Source organism: Lissotriton vulgaris, chromosome 1_1, assembly GCF_964263255.1.
Source record: "Lissotriton vulgaris chromosome 1_1, aLisVul1.2, whole genome shotgun sequence".
NCBI classification, from domain to species: domain Eukaryota; kingdom Metazoa; phylum Chordata; class Amphibia; order Caudata; family Salamandridae; genus Lissotriton; species Lissotriton vulgaris.
In genome coordinates, this window is record NC_141685.1 from 2,102,048,417 (window position 1) to 2,102,066,825 (window position 18,409).

General features: G+C 42.4%; 1 protein-coding gene across 1 annotated transcript in view; it reads right to left on the reverse strand.

Annotated features, from left to right (window-relative positions):
- RAD51AP1 (RAD51 associated protein 1) overlaps positions 1 to 18,409 on the reverse strand; it is a 260,233-nt gene that overhangs the window by 217,548 nt on the left and 24,276 nt on the right. The window contains exons 3-5 of the mRNA XM_086921308.1: positions 14,065 to 14,188; positions 11,875 to 11,969; positions 11,285 to 11,371 (exon numbers count right to left, since the gene is read on the reverse strand). Coding sequence (XP_086777434.1) covers positions 11,285 to 11,371; positions 11,875 to 11,969; positions 14,065 to 14,188 — 306 coding nt within the window. The remainder of the gene's footprint in view (positions 1 to 11,284; positions 11,372 to 11,874; positions 11,970 to 14,064; positions 14,189 to 18,409) is intronic.

The window sequence follows — 18,409 nt, forward strand, 5'->3', positions numbered from 1 at the left end:
ATCAGCCAGTTGTGTCAATTTAAGAACCAGCCAGGGGTGGCAAAAGCTATGCTTCAGCCCCTGGTAGGCCTTGGTGGCACCTATGCCCTGAGCACCTATAGTGCATGGTACAGGGGCTGACAAGGAGTCCATTTCCCATTGTGGTATGTACCTATAGCACATGTATTATAAATTTAGAGAGAGAACAGCAGGCTGGGGGTCTGATTAGCAGGCCCACAGCCTCAGTAAGTCGAAAACCAGTGAAGCAAAAAGCAAAAATTGGGGTGACCATAGGATAGCAGACCCTACTCTCCTACACCTTGCACCTGCCAATCTTTTGTACCCCAAATTGTTTTCGTTTCAATATTATTTTTCCAATAATCAAAACCAAATGTCATCATTTTGTCATAAAATGCTTCTGAATATATCAATTTAGAATTTGTCAGCATTGTTTTCATACTTGTTTTATCTAACAGTTTGTAATAAAACGTTTCTGCATCACTGGTGTTAAACCCTGAAAAATATTTGAATTTCTCAAAAAATGCTTTAGAACTGCTTTTAGGTGGTGTAGAACAATGTTCCCATTGGTTATACATAAAAACATTTCTAGGCTGTGCAGATTTATGCAAGTAATGATTCCCATAGTGGGTGTAACAGAATAACTGCTCATAACTAGATGAACCTTGTAAATAATCATGATCTGTGAATCTAGCTGACATTACTAAATCAGACATCACGTCATTAATACTGTTAAAGTCCCAATCATCAGAGAATGTACTAGGTGTCACAAAGTCACTTAAGGAAACCTTTAGTTGATGAGAATACTTCAGGATTTCGACCGGACCATAGATCTCATAGTCTGTTTTCTCCCATACTACCCCACCAGGTATTGGAATTGCTGTGACATTTACTGTTGACAGTTCTCTTTTCTTCACGTGGGATGATCTGTGTGGTTTCAGGACTAGGTTGATGTTCTGACTTGCTGTGTCCATTGTAATATATTTTCCTTCAATGAATTTTCCCAAACACAGTACCATGATGAGCCAAAGCAAGAGGAAAAATACACCTAGACCGAACCAGAACTCTAGCCAAGGGGAAATTAGGTAGATTTCCTTCAGTTGATGAAAGAGTTCCGTTGCTTTTTCTTTAAAAGACTTTTTTGTTTCTGGCATCACTTCGGGGTCATTTAAATCTTCAGAGAAGTTGTCGAAGTTGATGAAATAACCAGAGGCAGTTCTGTCAATTGATGGGATTGTTCTTTCAATCTGTCTCTCGGTAGCACTTTCTGATGCCACATCATTGTAGACTGGTGTTGTTTCTTGACGAACTGTTTCAATCTGTGTTTCAAGAGGCACGAGTTCCATGGCATTATTGCATAGTCCTTCATTGTGCACTGCAGGCTGATCGAATGTGATTAGTCTTTCAGTTTGAACCTCTTGGATTGTTGCAAGTTTGGGTATTCTGTTGTTTCTTGGGAGTCCACTGGGCCTACTGTTGATTATAGGCCACATGCTTGTGGTTTTACCAGATCGATAGACACGACTCTGTTCTCCTTTTTACCAGCAAGGGGCGGTAGCACAACTGATCTTGTTCCGGTGACTGCTAAGACAGGTACTGCTTTTCTGTAAGAAGGCCCAAATTCCTTCTTAACCGCGATCTTTTCTCTGACTAGATCCCCAATCTTTGGAATCCAGACAGGCCTTGCTGGGGCTGTTGCGGGTGGTGCCTCGTCAGTGGTACTTGGCTGTTGCTTTAACTTTATGTTGCTTAATGATTTTCTTGTTTCATTCAGTTCCTGTAAAACAGCCAAACGGTCTTTTACATCAAAGTGCGTTGTTTCTTCTTGTTCCGCTGACATCTGACTATCGAGGTCCTGAACTCGCATTATAATTCCGAACAATAGTTCGTATGGGCTGAAACCTTTTAGAGAATTTCTTGGCATGTTGTTAAGACTAGTCTGGACACTTATTAAATGTTTAACCCACCCAGCGCCTGAACCTAATACTTTCGCTGTTATGGATTGCTTTATGTCACGGTTTTTTCTTTCTACCACACTATTCCCTTCGGGGTGCGACGGACAAGAATACCGCAACCCAATTCCCATGCTAGCCATGGCCTCCTTATAGGCTCGAGAGCTGAAAGCAGGACCCTGGTCAGAATGGAACGTGGTAATTGCGTATGTGCCGATAAAGACTCGCAAATCTTTTATAACCGTTCTAGCGTCAGCCGAGCGCTGGGGCCACATCCATATGAACCTCGTACAGGAATCCACTGCTACCATGATATATCTATAGTTGCCGTCCCTTTGTAGGGGACCACAGTGGTCCAGGTAAACGCATGCAAATGGTTTATCCGAGATGAGAAGGGGTGTCTGCGCTGGTCGCTTCACTGTTGATACTTTTATCCTTTGGCATATGTCGCATTCTAAAACATACTTTTTAGTTTGTATTCTCAAGCGAGGCCACCAATATCTCTGTTTTAATAGTGATATTGTTGCAGAAACGCCAGCGTGTGCAGAGGCAAGCCCTTCGTGTGCCGCTTTAATTAGTCCTAGTCTGTGTTCCTTGTTTGGAATTACTCTATCCCCCACTCCAGGGATTCGAGCAAAAGGAACATTATTTGTATCCGTTAAGTACAAGTACTTTTCAGGAAAGCCTTTCGGGAGTGTTTTCTTATCATTTTTTACTGACGTACTGACAGCTTGTAGAATATCGCTGTCTATTTTTGTTTGTGACCGAGTTATCGCAGCTACGGAAGCCGTTTGCACAGCTGCCTTCGCGGCTTCATCAGCCAATGAATTCCCTGCAACGTGAACGCCATCACGTTGATGACTCAGTGTATGTATCACGTGAGTCTTTTGTAGTTCTTTCTGTAAAAGAACTACCTGTTCCCAAAGCATTTTATGCTTTATTGTGCCACCTTTTGCATCTTTGAAACCATTTTCCACCCAATTCTGCGAGTATTCATTATAAGATTGTACGCAATAAAAAGAATCGCACACTATTAGTGTGGGGAATTCGCGATCGGTATTTTCTAGCGCCATCTTAAATGCTACTAATTCAGCTCGTTGAGCCGAGCAATCTCCTAGAGATTGTGTTTTAGTGACCAATGGTCTAAATTTTCCTTTGTGCCAGCGACCTTTAACAATCGCGCACGCAGCACTGTAAGCTTGCTTACCCCCAACTGCGGGTTGTGCTGATCCGTCAGTATATATAATACTTCCGTATTCTTCGAGAGGCAGGATTTCAATTGGCAGAGGACATTCATATTCATATTGTAAAAATTCCTGTGTTTTTAAGTTAAGATCAAATTCGTAAACTATGTCTGTTGCAGCAAGAGAATTAACCCACTGAATCCATCTCGGATGCAAAGCTTTAGCATTAGGAATGCTTGCTTTAGTTACCGCTTCTAAAGCCGGTATGGGTGTTACGATTATTATTCGTTTACCTTGTGCTAGGGGCCTTTCTTTCGCTACAGCAGTCTGAACCGCAGTTAGAATTTTCTCCGTTGAACTGAATTTTATTTCAGCCTTTGTGTACAAATGTGATTTGTAAGCTATTGGTACCTTTTCTCCCTCATTAGAGGTTAGGTACGTGAATCCGCATCTTCCTGGGATGACTCGGATTACAAGATCACGTGTGTTGTCGCGTGTATCTAATTTTGTTTTTGCTAACATGTCTGTTTGCAGTGATCTCAAAATTTCTGTGTGTTTTTGAGTCCAATTGATTTGTTTTAAATCAGGTTTAATTAGTTCGTAGAGAGGTTTAACCCTCTCTGCGTAATTTTGGATGTAAGTTCTTCCGAAATTCAGAAAACCTAGTATGGATTGTAAATTCTTCAGCGTTTTTGGAGCTTGGAGTACAGCGCACTTCTCTAAGAAGTTGTCCGCTAGGCTTTTCCCTTCACTTGATAATTCGTACCCTAAAAATAGTACTGTCAGATGGGCAATTCGAGACTTTTTAAAGTTGAATTTGTAACCCTCTGCTGCGAACCCAAGTATAATGGTGTTCACTCTTTTCAAGTGAGTATCCAAGTCGTTGTCTGTGAGATAAATATCATCTACGTAAGACAATGCTTCATCATCATAGATTTGTAGTAACTCTGTTACCCTAGCTGAGAATAGTCCTGGGCTGTTCTTGAACCCCTGTGGGAGTCGACAGAATTTTTTCTGTGACCCAAATGCTGAGAAAGCGGTCAAATATCTGCTTTCTGGTGCAATGTTTTGACAAAAGAAGCCATTAGATATGTCTAATGTCGTTTTGTATTTTTTCCTAACTATGTTATTCATTAGGGCTGCACTATGCGAGTTTTGTACTGCAAAAGTTTTGCAACATGTATTAAGATGTCTGTAGTCCAAAACTAGACGATATGAATTGTCTGGCTTGGAGACAGGAAACAAAGGATTGTTCATTTGAGAGGTGCATGTTTCAATCACCCCCTGATACTCAAGTTGATCTAAGATCTCCCTGACTTGTTTTTTAGCTTCTTGCTTTATGGGATACTGCCGTTGGGCAGTTGGTTCACTTTTCAATTGGATTTTGTGAGGAGGTGAATCCTCATCCCATCCTACATGATTTTTATACAATGCAGGTGCCTGGGCCACTGCCCATTTCCTTGCATATGTGTATTTTTTGTGAATCAGAATGTGATTCGAGAAGGCAGGCATAATCACTTCTTCGCCACGAGGGCACTCCCTGACAAACTCTGGGGGCCAATCTTTTTCAGCTAACAGAATATCATAGCCTTTTGAGAGCTTATCCCAAAATAGACCCTTAATTTTCCTAGTCTTATCACCCTCTATACGCAATGTTATTTCGTATATTTTATGGGGCTCGCTAAGTCTGGCGTTGGCAGTTTCAACCTGAATGTATTCATTCGTGTCCACTGTCTCCAGATGACTCATCAAGATCTTGCGCGCTATACTGATTTCTGCTGCACTGTCCAACATTGTCAATGCCCACTCCCCGTTTTTCAACTGTGTCCTCAGTATTCTCGGCATGGTTAATTACTCTAATACTGGCTACCTTCTTTGTCTGAAATTGAGATTTCTTATTTTGAGCAGGTTCCTTGTCTTTGGACTTGGTGTGCTCTCCTGGGTCTGACCGTCCTCTTCTTTCCGAATTCTGTGGAAAAGATCGAGAGGGACGTGTATCAATACTTTGATATCTATCAGGTTTTTTCAGATTATCCCTATTTCTAAGGTTATATCTTTTCTCAGAGGGCTCCCTCTGGGGAGACTGGCGTTCTCGAGTCGGAGTTCTTTCCCTCCGTCGAGGAGACCTTCCTCTGGACTGGAAAACTTTTTCCTTGGGAGTGGATTGTTTATTTCCATCCCAGCTCTTTTTAGGAGTGTTTAAATTATTTTTAATAAATAATTTTTCAGGATTTTCGAGCAGTTGGGGCTTAACTGGTTTCCCACCCAAGCTGTCTCTACCTAATTCTTCATAGCATTTTTCTATGATTTTTGCTAGCTCAACAGGATCTTTTATATCTGTTTCCTTCAACTTCTGGCGGATCGCCACAGATGCTGCTTCTCCTTTAATGTTGGCTAATAATATAGCCATGACCTGCTTGAAGTCTTTCAGTAATTTCATACCTAGATTTAAAGCGGGCTCTGGACCGAATTCATTTTGAATCTGTTTTAGCACTTCTGGTATTACCGCCATAGACGGAACACCGTGTGTTTTTGTGTAAATGGAAGCAAAGACTGTACCCCAAGTGTCACAGTCCTCCACGTGTGGTGCGATTCCCATAGGAAGGCAGATGGTCAAGATTCTGTGTTTCTCAATAGGGGTAGTATCAGGAAATACTGCCTCTATTTGAGTGATTTTCTGGGCTAACCAGAAAGGAATTTGTTCCCGTTTTACGGGTGTTTTACCAAGACATGACTGTATGTTCTGTGGTGTAATTTTATTTGTGTTCCCCTGATGAGGGGTCAGCTGTGGTACATTAACAGCTGGCTGGACTGTTGCAGTCCGCATTACATATTGGACTAATTGCCTATGTATTTTTATTAATGTGTTTAGCTGTGCTAACAGCTCTTCCTTAGACATTTTTGCAATGTCAGGATGTGGTGTGTAGCTGGCTAGAACCGGCCACGTGGCTCCTGGTCTACCTAGTGGACCGAGCCTGGTAATGTGATCATTGTGTTTTAGGGCGCCATTAAACCAGAGCAGGTGCTCTTGAAATTTAAGTGGAATTTCAATCTCCTCGAAAGGAGCGTACTCTTCCGGAGGTTCCTCTATTTTGTAATAGTGAAACTCTTTTGTTCTAGCGTTTACCGCTGGAAAGTTTATCCATGAATAGAATACCTCTGTCTGCCGATACTCGTGAGCCTCTATCACGAAAATTACTGTACCACCTTGTGGTGTCAGTCCGTTCTCTATAAGTTTTAACGTTATAGATCTTCTTAAGTGGACCGGGATGATAATAGCATCCGGGTCTGTGTATTCAGGACCTGGCTGAGTCGCATCTGCTGCGGCCCCAGAGGTTCCGTTTTCTGGCATTGTAAAAATGAGAGGTTTGCAGAGTAGGTCTCCAAGGAGACAAAGATTAGATGCACAATATTTTGGAACACTGTATCCTTCAACGTTGAATAAACCAGAGCTTTACATAGGAATCTCTTCCTACTAAGGTCGGGCGGATTTTAACCTTTCACCCACTCCAGACGTCTATTGGAGTATTTTACGGGAGAAAGGGGTCTGTGAAATATGCACGACTGAGTTACTCTACAAGTCTTGCGTTAGTTTATCGCCTTACCAAACGTTAGGGCGCCATGTAGTGTAGTTCCTAGTTTCCCACTAGGCCCTGCGCATTGGAATAACATAAACAGTAGTATCGACGTGGAACTGCTTATATTCCAGGCCTCCACTGACTATGCTAAACTTAATTGGGTTGTGTTACCAACTAGCTCAGAGGTCACTGGAAACTTTCTTCTCTGCATAGGAAGTGATCAGCTTCCTTGGCACAGACAAGAAGGGATTCAGTTTTCCAACAACCGTGCAACATGACAACTTTGCTCCTCAGATCAAGAGTCAATCTCTAGGGTCGTGTGAAACAATAGACATAGATTTCACTCAGTCAGTCTAGTGCAGTTTACTTTCACGAGATGTAGAGAATAGAGAGACGGGCGTGTATCAATAAAGGTTAACATTTATTGAACAGTCTTTCTTCTCGTACAAGAGAAATGTATTGCCACAATTGCAATAGTTGTTATTATAAAAAGTACGTACAGTAAGATAAGTATTGCGAAATAGAACTGTAAAAGCATTGATATGGTTTCTTAGCCATACAATGGTTTAAAAGTAATAAAACATATATACAGTCATATATACATTAGGCTAACATACTCAACTGGTGCTTCTAACTAAGCCTACCCCAGTGTGCCTGACCTAAGCCTAACACGTGGAAGGGGAGTAAGTAAGTAGCTTTAAGTTAAGTTGGTTTTGCCAAGGTTTGTTTCAAGAATTCTCGTCTAAGGGTTTAGTCAACACCATACCTCTGAATAGAATGATGGAGGATTGGTATCTCCTTCAGGGGTCTCTCTCGATATCCCAGTCACCCGCGAGGGTAAACCGGAAGCGCCGGGACTGGATTTCTCTGCACGAGAAAGGCAGCGGCTTCTCTTCAGCGCGTCGAGGAAGGAGGGGGGACAGCGTCCGCGGGCAGCTGGAATCTGCTGGATGTCTTCGCAGAGGGACGGCTGTTCAGCTCCTTAAGCGTACTGCACCATAGTTCGCGCTGTAGCGGCGATAATGGTAATCAGCAGCTTCACCACCACAGGATAGCAGGCTGCAGCGACAGAGTGCTAGATTTACCAACACAGGGTCATGCAGGCAGCTGGCATCAGCAACAGGCAACGGACATTGCTTAAGGCAACGTTGGTAATATTTATACCTAACAGGTGCCGGGTTTGACGCAAGTTTGCTGGACATAAGACGTCAATTAAAGATGTCACTAGGAATTGATAGTTATCAGTTGCTCATTCGAGTTCCATTACTAATCAAAACATAGCAAGCGGGGATTTCCAGGTTTGCTAAGTTTTTATCTTGTTGAAGAACTCGGAGTGTTATCTAGGAATATCAGATAGGGACTGCTGCTCTGTCATTGCACTAATTGGTCGCAAAGGAAGTAGCAGAGAGTCATGCTGGAATGTGGCTCTGTTCGTGTGAGGCCAGAGATGACTTTTCAGAAAATCGCACTTGAACGGTTATGCCAATATAGGGAATAAATGGATTTATAGCCGAATAGGGGCATAAGGTCACAGTATCGATCAGGAACCTAGATAAACACGCAACACTAGTATCTCTATTGTACTGGTTATTAATGTGTTCGCTGTGCTTGACCGGCCCCTTAACTATGCCTCACTGTGTTTTAGTTTCATTGCCTTTTCATTGCGCCCGTTTCTGCGCTTCTTTCCGTATCTTTCTCTCTTTCTTCTATTTGTTATATAAACTTGAAAATTTAACCTTCACTCGTTCTGATGTACTGATTCTTGCACTTTGATTTACTGTGTTCCGCTCTGCTGCCTAGCCTCCGGGATGTAAGGCTGAATAGCTGTGTGCACTGTTTGAAAATAAAGGTTTTAAAAATTTTTTTAAAAAAAAGTGTATTTTCAAAGTAATGTCCATAAAATGTGTTTCCTTTCCTAAGAAATATTGTTATTTATACAGTAAACTAGTTAGTCCTAGTATTACTTTCTCGGATGAAATACATCACAAATTGTCTTGTGAAGGTTTATTTCGGTAATTGAGAATAACTGGCAATGATAACAAACAATACACTTCACACAATGGATGTCAGAGGCACATGAAGCTAGAAGAGTGCACCAGCAAGCTACGGTACTGATATGGTAAGGATGACATTGTGGCATTGGAAACATTATGCAATATGTCGGCCCCGCAAAAAAGCTGTATTTAAATAAATAAAAGGCAGTTGGCTGTTTAGCTTGTACTAAGAACAAGAAACTTTCTTTCTGTCCCAGATGACGTAAATAAATTCGAGTATTCTGCCCTCGTCAGATTTTTTTCGGCCATGTAGCTGAAAAGCACCGGCTTCAGCCATGTCCTTGGCCTCCCTGCGCATAACAAGCACGCGAAAAGAAAAAAAACCAAGAAACTTTCTTTCTGTCCAAGATGACGTAAATAAATTTGAGTATTCTGCCCTCGTCAGATCAATTTAAAAAACAGGACTCGACGATCAAAAGCAGGCTAAGAAAGAAAACATGACGTGCGGCCGAGTGGTGCACTTAATCACCCGTGAAAGACAGATGGTGGCTGTGCGCGTGCACGCTCCCGTGAACGCAAGCGCTAGGCCAGCCAAAGTGTGGGGTAGCACTTTGAAAACTCAACTACTAAATGTCTCAGAGCAGCGCATGCGCTTGCTCAGCGAGACCTAATAAAGTGCAGCACCGTTAAATCTTAGGTTGACGAGGTGTGACCTGGAAGAGTCTGCAAGACTACGAGGAGGAAAGAGACGGCCTGCAGCTCCAAATTTAATGATACTGGAGGGAGAAAGCCGACGCGAGATGGGGAGGGGCCGTGGGGTCAACGAGGTGTGACCCGGGAAGAAGCTGCAAGACCACAGGGAGGAGAGACACGTCCTCCAAATGCTCTCTATTGAATGCATGTTTGTAAATGAAAAAAAAGTGCCTGCAATGTAAGTAGCCAGTAAAAGGACACTAATCAGTGACCAGTGACAGGAATCTGTACTTGGTCCAAGCTCCAGGCATGGACGACAAAGTAGAGCAGGAAGTGAAAGCAGACAACATGCTGGCCAATCAGAAGCATGTAAAATAGAGAGACACTGGAATCAACAAATGGTGAGTTCTGGTAAGGATTTGATGGGTTCTAATCCCCTTTTAAGGTGTAGTTTTTTAACTACAAGAGATTTCGCAAGTACAGCACAAGCACTGTGCAGGCGAAACCGAAAAGGGAAGTGTTTGTGTTATATTTGATCTATGTCTCTTTTCCCTGGCTGGGATTTCCCGGTGGCTCACATGGTGTCACTGCTAGAATGCTTGGTGACATCGTGGAATGCTGGGGGCTTGGCCTGTGTGTTAACTGGCAGTTGGTGGCAGGCAGGCTGAGTGACAGGGAGGTCACTCCTGGTGGGGTTTCCATATTTACATCTTAAAACTTGACCTGCAACTCAACTTGAATAAAGATAACCTATTCATACTCCTGGCTCAAGGACTTCTATTTACAACATTTTTCTAAAATAGACCCCAGTATAGCAGGCTAAAGGGCTTTGGAAAGTGAGTAAACAGTATCAGTGAGCAAACCCTAGAGTGAGAGATGAACTCCATGGATAGCTCAGAAAATGAAACCTCGAGTTTGATGTTCACCAGCTTAGGATATGATCTACATGAGCATCAGACTCCTGTTTAAATATAACTAATGCGAAAAGTACCTGGGATTATGGTCTGCATGAGGTTTTTTTTATAAATTAGAGCAAATCCGCAAATTATTACCCATTTACGTTCTCAAGTCAGAATCAGCACATTTAACAACCACTAATATGTTTGGTGTGTAAAGAACGGGGTTAAGAACAAAGTGGTTCTGTTGGGTAGCGAAAATATTGCTTTAAAGAAGGCTATATCAGCTCATTACACGTTGAAATAAACCTCTCTGAAAATAGATGAAATTCAAGTCTTTATATGGGTAAAAAACAATCACGATACACAGGAATTACTTCATTCCGTGACGACACAAGTTTCAATAAATGGTGGACCTTTACGAAAACGTGACTGTTGGTGAAAAAAGTGATCGGTGCATTGAATTCAGTGACACATATATACAAATTATACAAGGGGAATTTAGGAAGGCCAGAGTGTTGAGTTAATACTCCAAGGAGACAGGAGGTAACTGTGCAAGTTCCTGGAGTTATCTTGACCAATATTGAGCGTCGACACTTCGACCCTAAGGCGCCCCAGACGGTGGTCGCGGCGGGTCTTTATCAAGACAGGGGAGGGGATTGGGAAAAGGAGGAACAGGTGGAGTTATCACAGGTGGAGTTATCACAACCTGGAGGGCAGCCAATGGGTCAACCCCAAGTGAATCAAAGCGAGCAGCACGTCCGATCACAAGCAATTTTTTCGCTACCCAACAGAACCACATGGTTCTTAACCACGCTTACCCAGGTTCTGAGGGACACAGGGTTACCCAATTTATGTAAAACAATGGTGTGTAAACAACAGCAGACTGGGAGTGTATTCTGCTCAACAAAATGTGTAGATGGAATATTCATGTCTCAAATGGTCTTGCACTTTGAGTGGCATTAGAGCCAAAGGCAATAAGTAGCTTACCCAGGATTTCGCCGTCCACACTGCAGTTTGAGAGGAGGGGAAGGCATTGCACTTGATCAGTTTTGGTATCTGTGCATGTTTCAATACCTACAAGTAGGACAGCAAAAAAAAAAAGAAATAGACATTGTAACAGATGATTGATTTATAAATCTATGGAGATACAATCACACATTCTGAGTTTGAGTCTTATTTAGGACTTATTTTCTCAATGGGACACCTATATTGCAACCACAATATGCAAGGGTCAGACTACCAGCTAGTCCCACTAATGGAAAAACACTTCGCCAACTTCTAATGTTAATATGTATCAAGTAGAGGCAAATTAAATTAATTAACCATGTCAATCATACCATTTGTCCCTCTGCCCATCTCGCTGACAATCCACCTGGTAGCTTGAACACCACATTGTAGACTAGCACTAAACAGATATGATCAAACTTGCAAGTCAAAGCACACATTTTTAAACCGTTTTGCTTCAAAATAATATCTTAACTTGAATATCTTAAATCAAAACGTGTACTCTTCGTAGGATTTTTAGTGGGTCAGTTGCACACGTCAGGTGAAAGCAATCACTACATAGTAAACCTTACTTGGTGATGAGTGCACCTCGATTGATGTTTCTTGCACTGATAATGCTAAGGCAACTTCTAAGTCTCGTTGGTAGAGTTTGTCATCCAATGTTCTCCTGAAAAAAAGGTTAATTAAGTTATGAAGTTTGTATCTTAGTTGTCTTTCCTTATGTTTGAAAGTATACTACAGTTAGTGATAGAACCAACTGTTGCCACATGTATATTAAAAATGCTCTTATGTAGTTACAATTTAATTGTCACAAACTTGACACTATTTTTCTTGCAAGGGATTTCCTTGCTGTATGTAATTATCATAAATCTCCTTTGCAAACATTTCACCAGAATTCCAAGATGTCAATAGAGGACCATATTACTCATTACCAGTTTTGTATTTTTTGTATTCCATGTTTATTGTGGGGTAATTAGCTTGAAAAAGCTATATTCTTCAAAGTGCAGCTAACAATGGACCATGAATGGAATTAGAATGTTTAGGTTTTTTTTACCCGACATGTATACATTGTTAATAAAATAATGGACAATGGTAAAAGTCAGAAGATTTAAATCGTATTAAAAAGTATTTACTGCATAATTATGGAATTTCTGCATTTGCCACATTTCCATTGCAGATTTCACACAAAAAAGTTGATTGGATGTTTGAAGATAACACTACCAGGAAATGAGCTGCATAGTTGCATATTTTACTGCTACTTTAGATATTCTAGCTGCATAATCTGGCCCTTTATGCTGTATAATTCTTGTAGCACTGACAATGGTAAAGTTCTGCAGAGATAAGACCTTCACAAGTAATAGGTTTGCAATGGTCTTATTACTGTGAACCAATGACTCCATTGTAGCATTTGACTCTGGATAGCGAAACAGAGCTGCCCAAATCCTACTCGGGGAGGTGGTGTGGGCTAGCAATCCTAATTCACTGGCACACAACACCACCCAGTATATGATTGTCCAGCCAGTGCTTTTTCTTTTAAAAAGGAAAATTGCTTTAAATACATGCACACTTTTAAATACTATGTATTAATTGTCAAACATATGAATCAGTTAGATAGAAATATCTTTGGTGACTCATTTTTACCTTTAGTGTATTTGATATAATGCCCTGAGTGGCCAAGAGTATGAGCAGATGTGAGTCGCTTGCTCATTGTGTCACTTGAAACAAGCTACACTCAACTGAGGAGGCTAAATCAGGCTGAAACCGGTTTGAGGTTGCTTGTGTACCAGTTATGAGAGAACCTCTTAACCTGGTCAGAATCACTGCTCTCCCCCCTGCGCAGCTCCACCGTTAAGGCACTGTCCTCAGTGCCAACTTGAGCTTCAGGTAGTTGTTAGAGGCCCTCCTCCACCCACAGGCTCCCTGGAGGTCTAGTTGAAGAGCCTGCTCTTCTGCTAGTCTGCTCTGTGTCTGTCATCCTTTTCTGTTTTGCCTTTTTTGTTTTTGTCTTTTTTCTGGTTTCTGTGTTCCCCGCCGCTACTGCCTCCGTACCCCCCCAGCGTTTTTCTGCTTCTCAGCTGCACACCGTCCCCCACCCCTACCTAATGGTGAACGAGCCGCTGGCGCGCCAAAGGCACATCAAAGGCAAGCCCGTCTGCGACACAACCGTAACCAGCGCCAGGAAACCTGGTCCCCTGACCCCCCGCCACTACGACCCCAGCAGTCTCCAAGCACTCAACCCCGAACGCAGCAACAACTGCCATCTCTCGACACTGTGCAACACCCAGGGCCTGATCTCCTGCTCACACTGCCGCCGCACCTTCAACCACCCGCACACAAGCCACTGAACTGCATCCTCCTCGCCATATGCTCCCTGCACAGATACACTGTAGAAATCGGGGACTTCCTCATCTTAATCAAGGTATGATTTCTTCCTTTAGATTAATTAGATTTAACTTTAGGTTAGTGGTACACAGAACCGGATACCACCGCACACAAGCCACTGAACTGCATCCTCCTCACCATATGCTCCCTGAACAGATACACTGCAGAGAAATCTGGGACTTCCTCATCTTAATTAAGGTATGATTTCTTCCTTTAGATTAATTACATTTAACTTTAGGTTAGTATGGTACACAGAACCTGTACTCAATTATTTTACCCATGCACGCAAACGCACATTTCCCACAAACAGAGGACATCCATACTCGGAGATCCGTTTAACTAATAAGATTAAATGTCACCCGCACCATACGTTATCTCACCTATTAGTTACAGCAGCTTTTTGTTGATTTTTGGGTACTTTTTCTCTTTTATCTTTCTTTGTCTGTGAATCTTTCGTTCTGGGCTTTTTGCTTGGAGGTGCAGTTGTAAACGTAAAATCTTCATCTGTGGAAGAAAAGGAAATAGGTTTCTTAAAAGACAAAGTACTTTTCGATACTCTATTATGTCAACAGGGCTAGTAAAAGCACTTAAACAGAACCTGCAATAGTTAGTTCTGCTAAAGGAAAATGCACGGTGAGAGCACAAGAGACTATTGTCTGTAAGTTACAATGCATTTTACATTATTAGTTAAAAATAAACAGCTATTCTCAATTAGTGACCCTTCAAATTAGTCTTTCAGATCAATATATTTTACTAAAAACTTCAAGTTGGGAATAAAAATTTAAAAAAATTAAAAAAGGAAATTGTATTAAATCTTTTTTTCTTATACAACAAATTGACAAGTTCCTAACTGGCATCGATAAGTAGTGAAACATTTTAGCTTAGGCATTTCACAGACCTATTCAGTCTAGGCCATAATGATCCAACCATTTTCCCTATACAATTTTGTGTTTTTTCAGACGCCCTCCAGAGTAGACTTATTAATGGACTCCTCTAGTTTGCCGCACCAGTACATTGCTGTCCTCCAGCTCGCCGGTGTCTGAGGGCGAGGAAGCTCCAACACCTGGTGATGTCACGCTTACCTAGAATTACCTCAATGTTCAGAAGTGTGTGACCCCCCCCCCACACTCCACAGTTCCAAGAAGAGCGATTCTTAGGGAGGGTTCTACATCCTCTCTCAGCACCACCGAGATCCCCACAAACACTCTTCACCAGTATGTCTGAATAACAGGGCCTTCCCATCCGACATGACAGAAGTGGACCTCTGCTTGTTGACATGGAGTACATAAGAGTGCGGCCCGCTTGTAAGCCCACCATAGGAACAGGATGTGAGATAGGTCCTGTGCAGAAAGTTGACGTGGATGAGTCTGAGTCTGGAGGGAATCACAGTACTCTCAGACACATGCATGCTTCTCTCCAGTCTGGCTCATTAAGGGGACACACCCATTGCTTCTATTTGCTTTTCAGATCCTGCAGGGACTCTGGGGGAAGTTATTAATTGGAGATCTATATTCCCAGGAGATACCTCCCTTGCCCACAGGCGGGGACCATAAGAATTTATGCTTCTGATGCATATTGCAAGAGTGTATATTGGAGATGAAGGGCATGTCGCATCTACAAGCATTGGTAGAATTGGGATTTGTGTAGGAAAAATTAGCTGTTGAGCTCTGCAAAGGATTTAAATGGGAACCATGCCAAACATCGCCTACTTTTGAGATCCCAGAGAGTTCCCACTTTCTGAAGATTTGAAGTATAGTGTAGCCATGTGCCTGGTCATTAGAGAGTTTTGAAGGGGAGTATAATGTCCTAGCCTATAAATTTCAGGGCTAAGCACCATGATCCAAGGACCACTCTGGTAATGTGAGGTAGAGTCCGAGGGAACAGGCATCCATATAGCAGGTTGATTATTTGATCCAGGCCAATTCGTGCCATTCCAAGACGAAATGCCTCCTCCATTCAGTCCATCATTCAAATCCAAAAGCTGTGAAGCCCAATAGAATAGGCGAAACTCTGCCATGCCTAACACCCCCATCATATGTGGATCGTATAAAGGTACGATATGCCACTCTGGCTTGCTCTTCCAGGGGAAGGAGCAGATTTTTGCTTTTTCCAAAACCAATCAATGGGAATTGGATGAGGGAATTTTTAAAGCATTAACACAATTCACTGTAGCATAACCATTTTAAATAATAACACACTGCCAAATATGTTCAACAGGAGTTTAGACCATGTGGCAAGGACTGTCGACAGCTCAAATTCTAAGGAGGTCAAGTTCAGATTCCTAGCAAGGCTGGGCTCCAGGGCAATATATACACCCTAGGTTCGGAAGCTTAATCTTCGATTGGCAAGCGTACCTCCCAGTCCACTACACTCAAGTCGCCCTTCAGTGGTACCAAGAGAAACTTAGTCCAATTGGCACACAGGACAGATGTCTCCTCGGATAGAGAAAGCATTACAAGGCGGGCCCATGAGGGATGGCTGCACAAGAAACAGGAAGACATCATCTGCATAGAGAGCTATGCGGTTCTCCACCTCCAAGCCCTGTAAAAGCACCTTACTTGGGCATCACATCAAACCCAAGTTTTCAGTAGCTCCATAATCCGAGACAATAGCAAAGAGTAGAGCGGTGACCCGCCTAATCGAGAAGTGAGAAATAAATGTTACGGTTAGTGCACTCAATAACACTTTGCTTTGGCATTTCTGTAATCCAAACTCGAACGAAAAGATTCAAAACAGAATACATTCTTAATCACTACCAACTACTCCAGTTCATTTGTTAGACATCCTATGAACATCTTCTTCTTACCAACCTGAAGGGCAATGAGGCGATAGTTGTCAAGCACACCAGGATTATCTGTATTGAATGAGATAAGTAAAACTGAACCCCTCTAGGATTCAGCAATGGATGGTATATAAAAGCACACCATTAACACTGAGCCTTTAGGTACAATAGGAAGGGTCACATTAGAACCATATTCTTGTTTCAACTACCCACTTTTATTGTGGACAGACAGTATTTCTGAAGAGGAGCTAATCTGAGCAGAATTACTGCTGCTTAGATGAAAGAGAAATCATAGTTCAACTGTGCTTTAAACATAGAGAAATCGCCTGCAAAATCAAATGGAATCATTATGATGTAGGCAGAATTACGCAATCTCATTGAGAACTTATGGGCAGACCTTCACCCTGTACCCAACATAAATGAGCAGTTGGCTGGAGTGAAAGGGGATAACATCTATTCTTCATTTGATTTATCCATTGTGTACATCAAGGCTTTTTACTTCTTTCGCAACACCAGAGGGAACATTCCAGTTTGTGCCCATGCCATTTGGACTGGTGTCTGCCTCAGCAGTATTTCAAAGAATTATGCAAAGATTACTCGGGGAGGTAGGTAATGTACGATTTTTCCAAGACAATATCTTGGTGTGGGCAGGGTACAAGGTAAAGCACGATGAATTATTGAAGACTGGGCATAGTATTTTGTAGGATGCAGGGGTCACTGTTGAGTTGAACAAATGTAAGTTTGCTTTTTAGTCAGAGGAGTACCTTGGCCACACTATTTTATATGAACACATTAAGCCCAACCATAAGCTGATGGATGCAAATCGAGAAGGCACCATGCCCATCGGACAAGGACCAATTGAGATGGTTTGTAGGCTTGGCCGAAAATCACGTCTCGTTAGTAAAGGGATTTGCTGATCTTGCACAGCACTTGCAGGTATTTCTGAAGAAGGGTCAAAAGTTTGTTTGGATCAAAGAGGTTAAATTAGCTTTTTTTTTTTTTCTTTTTTTTTACACTTCTTTTTATTAAACAGTTGCTGGTACACCTTTACAATAATACAGAGACACTGTGACTTCGGGTGGCAGTGAACAGACAACAGTGTAGTACAACATCTCGTTTTCTAGACCCACTTGTATTTGTGCCCCTCCCTTTTTTCCGGAGTTTTATATAGCAGGAACTTGACCCGAAGGTATCAGAGCGCTTTACATGAGCACCAGTTGTGTTACATAAGAACTCATTTATTTTTGTTAGGCACGGGAGATTAAGTGATTTGCCCAGAATCACAGGATGTTGAGCGTTGTTGTTGAGACTCGAACACGGTTCCCCAGATTGGAGGTCGACCGTCCTAGCCGTTAGGCTACATCCCAGTATTTCTCCCACAAGGTCAGATCCTCTCCCATTTTGCGGGCACCCTCTACTTTGATAGACCATTTTCTCCACCGGTTGGCACCAATCTAGGTCGATTTCCCTATACCTAATCTTAAAGAGAGGAATGCTTCCGCATATTCTCGCTTTGTTTCTTTTAGCCACTCCTGAAGCTAGCATGAGCCAAGTTTTAGTGTGTGTGGGCCAGTTTATTTCCCCCTTCACCCCCAGGAGACGCCATTTTGCTTCCATCGGAACCTGCTGCCCCACCACCCTGGCCATGATCCAAGTTACTCCAGTCCAATAACGTTTTATTTTGGAACATGCCCAAAATGATTTAAAAGAAAGTTCCCACCTCCCCACAGCCCCTGATGCAGTGGTCTGTCACATCGACCTATTCGATGTTAGAACGTTCTGGGGTCGTATGACCCATGTAAGATCGAGAGCGGGACCACTCTAAACCATGTTAGCATGGCGATCTCCCTGGGGCTCTAAATAGCCTCCCTGCAGTCCTGATCCTCCAAGAGTCCCAAGTCGGTTTCCTATGTCTCCCTCAAGTGGACTAGGGGGTATGGTGG